This window comes from Myiozetetes cayanensis, unplaced genomic scaffold, assembly GCF_022539395.1.
Source record: "Myiozetetes cayanensis isolate MyiCay16 unplaced genomic scaffold, myiCay2020 scf1, whole genome shotgun sequence".
In the NCBI taxonomy this organism is placed as follows: Eukaryota; Metazoa; Chordata; class Aves; order Passeriformes; family Tyrannidae; genus Myiozetetes; species Myiozetetes cayanensis.
This window is the reverse complement of record NW_026086604.1, coordinates 92,131,510-92,143,751: the sequence shown is the minus strand read 5'-3', so window position 1 is coordinate 92,143,751 and position 12,242 is coordinate 92,131,510. Positions and strand designations below refer to the sequence as shown.

Below are 12,242 nucleotides of genomic sequence, written 5' to 3'. Positions count from 1 at the left end.
ATTGTTCCTCATTCATCTCAGCCTTACACTTCTCAGCTGGTCTCTAAGTAGTTCACCTCTGATGAAGTCCTGAGAGCATTTATGAGAACTTTGGGTTACAGAAAAATTGGTTTGCATCTGTATAGATCAGTTACATCAATAATTACCTTATATGCCTTCCAACTGAGAAAGCAGATGTTTCTCAATAGTTGATGAATCTGTATATCCTGCTTTCCTTAGAATGCTGAATTTTGAAAAAAACTAATAAGAAAAATTCTTGCAATTTCCAGAAAAGCATAGTCATTACATATTTCCACACTAGTTTGTCTTTTAGGACAGAGCAGGAGGGTGTGTTTATGACACTACAGTACCTCATTATTTTGATGAATTGACTTTCACAGAAGTTGCATTTTGCAAAGGGCTTTTGCCATTGCTTTGTGGAAGTTTCATCTCCTTTTCTTAGAAATTGGAAAATAGAGTGGAAATGAACAAGATCTTTGAAGCAAGGGGCTTTAGTCAGTTCAAAAACAAATATCCTATTAATTTAGGATACATGGTAACGTGCTGGCTTAGATGGAGGGATGCAGCCCAGAAAAATAAAGTGGACTGCCCTGACTGTCACATGAACTGACCAGCTAACAGAATGTGGGAAACAAAGTGTTTTGTTTGACAGGGAGAATCCAGATCTGGGAAGAGTGGGATTCTTGAGCATCAGAAGCAGAACAAATCGACACATATTCCCTGCCTATAGACTGCTGAAAAACAGTCTTTCTCTGCTTCTTGTGACACTTGAAATGGTTTCTTACACTTTGTAACTGGGCTTTCTTCTGTTTCTGTATGACACACAAGAACATTTTTCAGTTAAAACAGCTGAGTAACATGACATTTTCTTAGGCCCTGAATTTTCTCTGTGCTTGATATATTATTTTTTTATTTGTTTTTAGAAAATCTGAAGTTATTTATGGAAGTGGAGAAAGTGATTGAGCATTCACTTTAAGTGGATATGTGGGTAACTGGATGTTTGATGAAAGAACTGTAGGGGTGAAACCTCACATTTGCTTTCTCCTTTGGAAGGTATATAAGTATAAAGTAAATAAAAATGTTAACATGATCACTCTTGGAAAACATTTTTTCACATTAAGGATACCTTGTGGAAATTTTAATATAGTGTGCTAATACTGTATTGAAATGAAGGGAAGTCTTTGATACCCAAGGATATTAACAGTACCTGTCCTTTTTCTCTAGGTTGATTCCCGCCTGGAAAAAACATCCACAACTCCAAGGGTGACTATCACCAGTCCACAGGAAAGTGAAAAGAATGACCAGAGCAATGACTATGCAGCAGTTGCATAGATAGAAAAAAGTAATGAGCAGAAAATGAGAGATTGTAATACTTTAAATATAAAGGATGTTATATTTTGTGATTGATAACTAGTAATAGGAAGGCAGGCCCACATAATGAGTATTGAGATGATAATGCAATATGGACTGATAGAAAACAAGCATTAGTAGAAGAACATAGAATTATTTTTACAGGGTGAGATTTTCTGATAGGATTTAAGGGTGGAAATACAAGAGTACTGCATAGTAGTATTAGAAATAATGAATGAACTATTCTGTGGTATGAGATAGTTAGCAGTAATAGAACAACCACAAAAATTACACTGTTTCAGGGAAAGGAAAAAAACCCCACTCAAATTCAATATCAAAACTTCTTTGGATAATTTTTCAGAAAAAAAGAGACAATTTTTTACCTTTTAGTAAGGGCATATGTAGTTTTTTCTTTAAAATTCCACATAATTTGTATGATTTTCAGGCATAATATTAAGATATAATTAGAATATGTTGCTCAATTAATGGACTTATGCCCACAGAAAATGGTGTACTATTGTAAGGTGCCAGTTCTAATGTTACTAAATAGTGGATTTTCAATATATTAATAAGAATCGTTAGTTTTTGCATACATAAATAGTACTTATTTAGCACTATGCCTTTATGTAGATAGCCTGCAATACTGCAGGTAGTTTCCATTTAAAGCACCAAGTTTTGTTGATTGTCCTGCACTGATTCACTAAACAGTGAATTGTTATCATAGTGAACAAAAAATAGAGTATGTAGTAGATTAGTTTAAAAAGTTGAATTTGGATGGATTTGTAGTTCAATCTATGTGAAATTTAATTTATTAGTGAAAAAAAAAAAAAAAAAAGAACAGGCCTGGATTCAGACTGAAATTTCCATGAAACCATTGCTGTCCATGGAGCCATTTTAATATGTGACACATTAGGATGAGCCCACCAGTTTTCTGTGAAAGTCAGGAACAGTTGCTGCATTTATGAACCCTTTGCATGTCCTTAATGGTTGGAAGTGTGTCATCATCCTTTTGAGCAGGAGCTGTTGCCTGCTAGGCTGTGGCTTAGTATGCATTAGTAAATAAGGCATTGATCCACAGTATTAGTTCTCTTAGTGACACCAATTCCATTGCTCTTATCATTTCTCTGTTAGTAATGGGAATAATTTGTAGTTCATGGAAATACAGCCCTGAGCATAATTTTAATTATACAAAGAAATACTCGGTTTCCTGATCGTTAATGCTAGTAAATTATTACTACGAGAAACTAAATGTCATTTTTGTTGATTTCATGGCATTAAGCCAAGAATTACATTTATGAATAAATTGAACTTGAAGCACTGTTTGAGGAATGTGAAGAACCACTTGTCATGGCTGAAACTCATGCAAACATCTTCACTTTTGGTACTAGCTATTAAATATATTTTTCCAATGGAATAGAGATACATAGAGATCCTTCAGCACATTTCTGTGTATTGGCAATGTAAGTATAAAAGACATAATGTTAAAAACCATATGAACAGGGTTAGAACAGTTTGCCCCATGGTATCTCTGTGAGATGTCTGTGAAACCTGTGTCTTTTGTTGAGCCGACTGACAAAGACTGGAGGGAATATTACATTTGTGAACAGTTCAAAATAAGTTCCTAATGTAGCCAAGCTCTTAAGGAATGCTTCCTTTGTGTATGCTTCCTTTATTTGAGAAGCAGTTAAACCTATGCTCTAATATATTTGATTTCACTGGGATTTAAAAAGACAATTATAATTAAGTAGACGTAAAAAAAACAACCACCTCTCTGCCCTCCAAAAAAAAACCACAAAAAGACCACAAAACAGAATGAATAAAATAACTGGACATGATAGTGAGGAAAAATGACACAGATGCCTTTATAGTTAATCCTGCACCGGAATAATACATGCAGTAGCATTAAAAGCCCTTAAACAGTACTTAACCAGCCAAAAAAGGTGGCTCTGTCTCCTCAGGGAGGTTGGGGGAAACTTGCCTGCTGAACCTTCTGTACAGAGCTGACCAAGGAAAATGGCTGATGCTGCATCACTGCTCACTTGGAGCTGACCAGCTCATATGCTTCCCAGTAAGCTGGACTTCAATGTGTTGCTGAATCAAGACAAATGACAGTAATCTTGTACTGGCATTACTATGAACGGGCTCTTCTCTAGAAGCTCGTGGGCGTACCAAACACAGGACTCCACTTGCTGTCATCTTATTGCAGCTAAGGAATAACAACCTCTGACATGTTCTTCATCCTCAAAAGTTTGAAGTTAAATCAACACCCAAAAATATCTGATGCTATATATATGATATATATATATATATACGTATATTTTTATATATATATGTACGCTTCAAAACGTCGCACCTAGAAACCACATTTAGAAAACCTGTCTGGATTTGTATGGTGATACTTTTCTCTCTTTGGTTTCCATTTATAGCTTCTGTCTGCCAACAGTTTCTGTCATTTCTTCCCTTTCCCCAAAGGTTTGGTGTTTTCCATGCTCAAAAGACTTACATATACATATATATATATACACACAATAAGAATAATTTAAAAGCTTAAACTAAATTCTAGTACGATCTAATATTATAATTTTCTTTCACAGGAACACAAAATCCTATGAGGTGTTATTCAGCTTTCAAAATGTTTTCCTCTCTATTTTCTTGTAAGAAAGGTCATATTTCTTCAGAAGAGCAAATCAGACTTTTTGGAAATGGAGATATAACCATTTTATCATTCACTTTACAACACTGACAAAATTAATTTTGTATCAGGTTCTTTTATTTGGACAAACTAGTTTATACCTAACAAATAATTCTGATGTTAAAGTAGAAAATAAACAAGAAACATACAGGTGGTCTTGCTAATACCTTTTCTGTCTGGATCTGCTGTGTGTGATGGCTTAACTCAGTTTTACTTGAGAAATACATTATTTTGTTAAGCTTACGTGATGTTATTTTATTAAGCTTATCTGCAACAATTCTGAGGGTTTTTTTAAGACTTGTTTTCTTGTTTTGGTTTTATTTTTAAAATAATTTGCTATTAAAGAGAACTAGCATACAGATATTCCTGTGTTTTTTCTTGTATCAAGGCCTATTTGATGTTAAATTTGTCTTTGGGTGACTGACTTGAACCTGATGATTTTGCAGCTGATAGGATTCTCCAATAACTAAAACTTAAGAAAACACCAAACAGATTTGGTAGCTTTCATATTACATATGACTGTAAAAGAAAATATGCAGACTATTTAGCTGTTATATAGTTATAAATCTAAGACTAACAGCACAGTTAAAGTTACTGTGGTTTTTTCTGTCATTATTCAGTTTAGGACTGTGTTATTGGTATGTAACAGGAGTTTTATGTGTTCACTGGCAATTCTTGAGAAAACTACCAAACTTTTACTCACTGCTGAAATTCCTAATTTCAGCAAAGCATTAAAGCATATACTTAAATCCCACAGGACAGCAATTGTCATAAAATTTTATCTAATGCTTTGGTGCCTTGACATATCAGAGGCAAAAAAAGTTCATGGAAACAAAAGGGTGAAAATAAGGTAAATATAATCCCTGCTCAGTCTGATCTAAAGTAAAGCAAAATAAACCTTCATGCAGAAGAATAGAAGAGTTAGTGTATTCTGATTACCTGGAAATATAGAGAAAGTATTGTTGCCTCGATATTTTGATTGATTACCCCAAATGTACATTTAAACAACCATTAGATAATAAATGTAAGTACAAAATGAAGTATCTTGAGGAAGGGTGTATTTATTAAGTAGCTGCAATCAGAATGATTGAATGAGATGCATTCAAGCATGTTTTGGGTGTCTGACATCGCTCAGTCTAAGGTTTAATCAAAAGAAGTGTTGTGGACATGGCAATAGGCATTGAAGCTGTCTGCTATTTATAGATTATTGTGGCTGTGCATATTTATATGCATAAACTTACAGACATGTGTAGATGCTGTAACCAAAGGCATTTGCTGTGTGCTCACACATACTGCACAGGTAAATCCTATACATATTAATAATTTAATCTTCTTGTATTATTAGTGATGGGAAAAAACATTATTGATTGTAGGTGAAATTTGCTATAATTATACAAGAAAATATATCTAAAGCTAGTAATAACCTTATAAAAAGGGTGACATATCTTCTTACACGGTGTACACTTTGGTACTTCACTGAACCAAGCTCAGAATTCTTGAAGCCCTCCAGTAAAATGGAAATAGCAACTTAAAAGTGACTGGGAGATACAGGGACAATCATCAGTGGAGAAGATTTGGAAAATTCAAGAAAGAAAGTACAAGTCTTTACTACAACAGGTGGTACCAAAACACTGAAAGGTCTTACAGTGCAGGGAACATCTGATTTAAAGAAGGGGGTATTTTGAAACATTAGGCAGACTTCCAACAACCTCTGTGGTTACTAGCAATGCCCTTAAATGTTTGGTATTTTTCTTGCAGTCACCTACACCTGTGATGATACTTAGCTCTAATGAATCCCTCATTCAATTCTACTTGAGTAGAGTGGGGACAGAGCCGAGGCAGGCAGCACCTGGAGCACTCAGCAGCTCTATTCTTCTGCAGCATGATGGGCACCGACTTCCTTCAGGCGAAGGCTGGCAGCAGGAGAATCCTCAGCTGCGCAGATGTGCTGGCTCAGGAGAACAAAATGCCCTCCCTGCCTTTCCTTCCAAAACTCACCTGGTACGCAGCGAATTCCCCCACCACAGGCAGATGGGGCTGTCAGAGGCCCTTGCATGGGCCTGTCCTGCAAGAACCAGGCTGTGCTGAGAGAGCAGCATCACAGTAGAGGCACAGGCGAGCCTCCACCCGGCACCAGCAGCCTAAGCATGGCAAGCTGGGACCCTCTGCCCTCCCAGCCTCTCTGCCCTGCAAGGCAGGTTTCCCTCCAGCACCGTCAGCGTGGACGTGCTGGTGTTCCTGGTGGCTCCCAACCTCTCCTGCTCCCCCAGTGGCCAAACATTCTGGGGGCACAGCCAGAGGCAGGTGAAATGCAGTGATTTTCATCTCTGCCAGACCCTCTACCAGCCTCTGCAAGCTCCTGGTGCTGAATGTTCTCCAGTGGCAAGGAAGGAGTGAGAGAAGATGAGCAGCGATGGCTCTGCTGCTTGGCTGGAGGAGCAGTGCTCTGGGACAGAGTCCAGACCAGAGACACTCACAGTATAGCAGCAGCTCAGCTCCTTCTCCACGAGTTTGGTGAAGAGGGGACAGGTCACCTGGGCTTTCTCAGGTCCTTCTGGTTCCTGTGGAGCAGAAAGGAATGGGAACAGAGCTGGCTAAGCTGCCTCTTCCTTCCTGTCAGGTGGCTCTGCCTGAGAGCTGTCCTCAGTCCTAGGAGCACCTCTCTATCCCCCACTGGGGAGCTGGAGAGAGCTGTGCCTGGAGCATCGCCCCAGATGGCTTTCCCCAGCAGAGGTCCTACCCATAGTTCCTTCAGAGCCTGGGAGCTGCAGAAAGCAAAGGAGAACCAGCATCAGGCCCCACTGCCCCCCAGCCTGTGGGCAGACATGAGCACCTGTACAGCCGTGCCCCGTGGGGAAGGACACTGGCAGAATGAAGCCATAGGGGTACAGGGATCAGGACAGAGGTGCTGCTTCACAGCTGGCTGTGCCCCAGAATCTACTGGTTGAGCCACAGGAGGTTCCTGCCAGTCCCTTTCTTTTGGTAGCAAAGAGTACTTTGTACTCATCTTTTGGAATAACGTGACATTTTCCCCTGTAGTGGAGTATTGCATTGAGACATTGAACAAAAAGTTTGTTCATGAGGAGTCTAAGGATAACTACTTTTCTAAAGACTCACTGCATTACTTTCTTTTTTTTTTTTTTTCAGTTTAGGGCCATTCTTTGTTCTTTCTCATCCTATCTCTATCGGATATGAATCTGTTTAGGTTTCCTCCTTTTTATAAAGATGTTCAACTCTGTAGAATGAAAAAGAATTGCTAGAAATGCATATTCCGATTCAAATGTAACATCTGGTAGGAAAAATCTTTTCAAAATGCTGAAAAAAACCCCCAATATTGCACCATTTATTTTTAAACAAGTGGGTTTTTTTCCTTTAAAAAGAAATTATAGTTATTTGTCATTAAGAAATACAATCCCAACCCTCTTCTTCTCTCTAGCCAAGAAAGACTTTCCCACACTGGGAGTATCCCAGTGGCATGTTGGTGACTAGATCCTGCAGACTGCTTTGCTTCTTTCTCTTCCCTTCCAGGGGAGAAGCAGCCTCCTTCACAGTGTAGATTTCAGCCCTGCTGTAGCCATAACTCTTGTTAAGCTGTGCTGACTGGCTCTCCTCCTTACCCCCATCTTGGCTTACTTTCCTGGTGCAGATTAATTGTTTGAATGAGGCTCAGACCCTCTGTTTCTCACAGCTGGAGCCTGGGAACTGCATATGCTTGGCAGGAGATGAGCAGGTGGGAGTCTTTGGGACTGCTCCTTGAGAAGTTGGAAGCAGCCAGCACTGGAGGGGACTAAATACTCCAGCCTTCAGCTGAAGCAGTTTTGTGGAAGAACCAGTTGAAGCAAGGAGCTAGGAATTAGGATATTGCAAAATCAATGCTTGAGACAGGAGGGAATTGCTACTTCAGTAGCGGGTACTTGTAGGGTGGGTGCCATCACTTTGGGCTTGTGTTCACATGGGTGAGTGAATTCTCCTGCTCTTGAGAGAAGAAAATGTATTCAGATTCAGTGATACATAGGCTTTTCTAACTATATTAATTGGAAAGGACTTCTGATTTAACTAGAGATTTGACTGATTTAAACTCCTCTGTCTCAGTGATGAAGTGGTGGTGTCAGAGATGAGCAGTCATGCTGTCACTGCAGGTTGGATACCCAGCTCAGTATCGTTATGCAGACGTTGCCCTTGCCCTTGTTTCCTCTGCTGCCACAGGTTATGGTTTCATTACTGCATACCATTTCCTCATCCTTCTGTTTCTCTGCTGTGTTTGCTTCCTCCAATTTGGTTGTGAGAAAAGATATTTCTAAAAATAATGCCTATGCTCCTTGTTATTTCTCCCTTAGAAATTGTTGACGCAAGGCTGGCATCCTTAGAGTAACCCAAGCTTTACACCTTTCCCTACCATTCTCTTATTGCTCCCACTGACACCCTTCCCCCCCACACACATGCCCGCCAAGTTAGCACCAAGCAGAAATGAAGTTGGTGAGCCAAAAGTTAGAACTTGCATCTACTGTTTAAAAGTAGTCTTCTACAGAGAAAGAGATATGCACGAAGACCATTTCTCCTTTTTCATGCAGCACAAAGCTTAGTTCAAGATGACCGAAGGGTTCGTTGTTCAGAGTATCCTGGTCATAGCTGGCTTATCCCAGGACAAGCAAGGCAGGCTCCCTAAGCCTCTTGGGTGCCTCTGGCTGGGGACCTCACCCTCAAGGACGTCTGTTGCTTGCAGATGGTCCTGTGTGTGTGCAAAGGGAGGCAGACATCTGTTGTGGTAGCATTGTGCCTGCTCATGGGGATTAGAGCCTTTCCCTGGAAGAACCTCCTCAAGTGTGATTTTCTGTGGGGAAACTGAAGCAGAGGTTTTTTTGCATAAAAGGTGTGGGTTGGTTTTGATAGTTTTTTTTGCGGGTGGTGGGGTGGTGGTTCATCTCAAAGGCCTTAGTATTGCTGTCAGACTTTTTTCACTCACTAGCACCTATCCACAGTCAGATATTCCACTGCTGCTCCCACAGCAGGGAGAGCCATGGTCCTGCAAAGGGCCCCTGAACTTGGCCGTGGGGAGGATGGGCAGGTGCCAGGCTGGTGCATGAGGAAAGCAGATTGGGGTGTGCTGACTGACCTAGTAGTGTTTTCTACTGCTTTCAGACAAATGCCTACATCTCTGGAAATCTCCAGCAATTGAAGAAGACTATGCATAACACTGCCCTGTAAGGGATCCCATACCAAAAGGAATGATGTATGTGTCAGGTGCTCAGCAGCATGTGGGTATTGGGCTCCATCCAACCATGGCTCATTTCCCTGGCATGTGGTGCTCCCACCAGCTTTGCCCCCTTTACTGCTCAACGTTGCTTTTTACAAGCAGCGAGCCAGTGATATGTTAATTCCTTTACACATGGGATGCAAATTTTAGTCCTTGACACCTCTGCTTTCTGCACTTTGCTGTGTGTGTTCCTCAGCACAGGTGTGACATGCACAGGAGACACAGCCAGCAGCCTCCTTGCAGAGCAGATCTGGAGATACTTCGGTGTGTGCTTTGAGTTTCTTCTAAACCAACATCTGTGTGATGCACAGATGGGTATTTTAAAGATAAGGACTCAATGACCTGGTCTACACTGATCTTGGAGAGTGGTTTGGGAACTGCCTTCCATATGCCTGCCTGCTGGCTTGCTTGCAAACAAACTGGATGAGGAGACCTGGCAGCATACCAGACAACTGGAGGCCAGAGCCTTCTCAACATAGATGTCATGAATGCATCTGCAGAGACAAAACAATCTGGCTATCAGGTCTGGAGTTGCTTTTGAGCTGAGGACTTCAAGGTCTATGCCAGTGGTCCAGGCAGGTGGACTTGTGTGAGATCTGGAGGATGCTTTTCTGTCATACCTTAGGCTAAGCATGTGCGGTGCCTCAAGGGAGAGCAGTTTGGTTCAGGGAGCAATGCTGAGGCACTCCTCAGAGGAGTCCCTGATGCTGGAGGGATGGTGGAACAGCAGAGGACCCAGAGAATGCTCCATGTCAGGGGCAAAGATTTGAGGACAGCTCATGTAGGCATATGATTAAACACAAGACACATTTAAACTAACAAACTCAACCTATCACTTTCCACAATTACATTATCACCTAGAGGTCAGCACAAGCTATTTGCCATCCATTCTTTTGTGATTTTGAGGTAAACAGGGCATGATTACCTGTGCTGCAAACATCTCTCTTTAAGTGGTGTTCACAGCACAGAACCAAGTTTCTACTGCAGCCCATGTCATAAGATGGTGATATCTCACTGGGGAAATCTGAGACCTTGGCTCTCAGGGCATGTGGGAATTTACATGCTGCTATGGTGGTTTTCAGACAAATGCTGGAACTGCTTCTGCCCTAAGGGCTGAGCTACAGGCCAGAGCTGCCCTGGGTCTTAGTGACTGACTCTAATTTGCTTTGCATTGATGGTGTGCCTTGCTCTGGGCCTGCTCAGTCACCTCTGATAACGCAAGAAGTGCAGATGAGCCCATTTGTTTGTGTCCTTACAAAGCAGTGTGCCAGAGACCCTGTCAGGCTGTATGTGAGAGATACTGGGGGACTCTCCAATGCATGCTTCCTGGAGACAGTGGCTGTGTTTGGTAGTCTTTGAAGTGAGGGTTTTTGTCTTGGTACAAACTTGCTCCAGTTTCAGGAGAAATGCCTTTGCAGGGGGTCAGTTGAGAACTGAACCCAGTCTGAGGAAGAGCTATCAGAAGAGAAGTCTTTCTCAAAATATATTAAAGGAAAAAATGTGTCCTCACATTATAGATATTGCACTTGTCCAACAATAAGGTACTCATGCTTGTCTAACCATCTTTGGGGGACAGAATATTGATGTTAAAAGTTGATTTATTTTCTTTAAATCTACTTCCATGAAGATTTTAGCCACTGTATTTATGTTGTTCTGGTCATAGGTTTTAGACCTGCAGCAAGTTTTTCTGTGCTTTCAATATTCATTGACTGTCCCTTCTGATATTCATTGACAGATGACCAAACTGATGCTTGAAATGCTGCATTTCACCACCTCTGCCCTAGGGAGTCCCTCCCATTCACCTCTCCCCCTCCTCATCTCCCTCCTGCCTGCGCTGCAGACTTGCCTCCCCTGTGCTGCTATTTCAGGCAGGTACATTTTGCAACCCCCCAAGACGTGCCTGTGGCAGGGGTCCTTCTCACCTCACCCCTGCTGTTCAGGAGGCTTAGAAAGGAATTGTCAGGGCTCTTGGCTCCTGAAGGAGGCAGGGAGGGAAAGGGCAGCAGATGCTGAAGCCATTAGGTGAGCAGAGGCAGGGAAATAATGACATTCCAGAAAAGCTCCTCACCCACTGAGCAACACATCCTCCTACCCTCAGACCGATGGGTGCCTTTAGCTAGGCAATGGCCTGACACCATGAGTTTTGAGACTAAAATTGCTGGAGCAGCATAACTAGTACTAATTACTAACACTATAACTAGTATTAAATTGACTAGCTTATTAGCGGTTTTTAAAACTGATCTCCCATCTTTATTTGCAAAAGTCTATGAATGGTAAATCATAGGCCCCCCTAAAAAAAAGGGGTGCCTTCAAAAAACAGCTGCAAATGATTAGAAAACAAAACAATAAAAGAAGTTATTTGATGCTGGCTCTTTTCTCTGAAGGGCTGTTAGAAGTATTTGCCTCACCTACTGTCAATATGTAGAGATTATTTTCATACCAATACCTCTGTATATTATCTGACAGCAAAACTGAGCTTTGCCCTGCTTAATGTGCATCAAGTGAACTGATGCAGGAAACGCTCACTGTGTGGTCTGCCACACGTCCAGATAAGAGCTGAAGAAAAATGAGGGTGTGGATGGATTGTTTGCCCAGAGACCAGAAGGCTCCAGAAGTATCACACCTGGTCTCTAAATATTGGAAATAGGAGGAGACTACATGTATCTTGCCATTCGCTGATGTTCTTCCCAGACAAACTGTGCCATGGGGATGAACTGGCAAAACTCAAACATCATCTTCTAGGAGGTGCATGGGCATTAAGCCCCAATGACTGGTGCAGGGTAATGCTCTGTAGAGGTGTTGCTTCTCTCAGCTGTGGAAGTGGTAGGATGAGGAAGCAGTGAGGCTGTGCCTCCAAAGTCTGCTCTTGCAGCATTGTATTGCAGTGCTCTCTACTCCTGTCATGCAATGAGCTGAGAGAGTAGCCTGCTGTGTAATGGCAGGACG

General features: G+C 41.5%; 1 protein-coding gene across 1 annotated transcript in view; it reads left to right on the top strand.

Annotated features, from left to right (window-relative positions):
* Nucleotides 1-4,403, top strand: part of DCDC2 (doublecortin domain containing 2) — a 63,502-nt gene extending 59,099 nt beyond the window's left edge. Inside the window, exon 10 of the mRNA XM_050308892.1 lies at nucleotides 1,225-4,403. Coding sequence (XP_050164849.1) covers nucleotides 1,225-1,332 — 108 coding nt within the window. The 3' untranslated portion in view covers nucleotides 1,333-4,403. The remainder of the gene's footprint in view (nucleotides 1-1,224) is intronic.
* The last annotated feature ends 7,839 nt before the right edge of the window (nucleotides 4,404-12,242 follow it).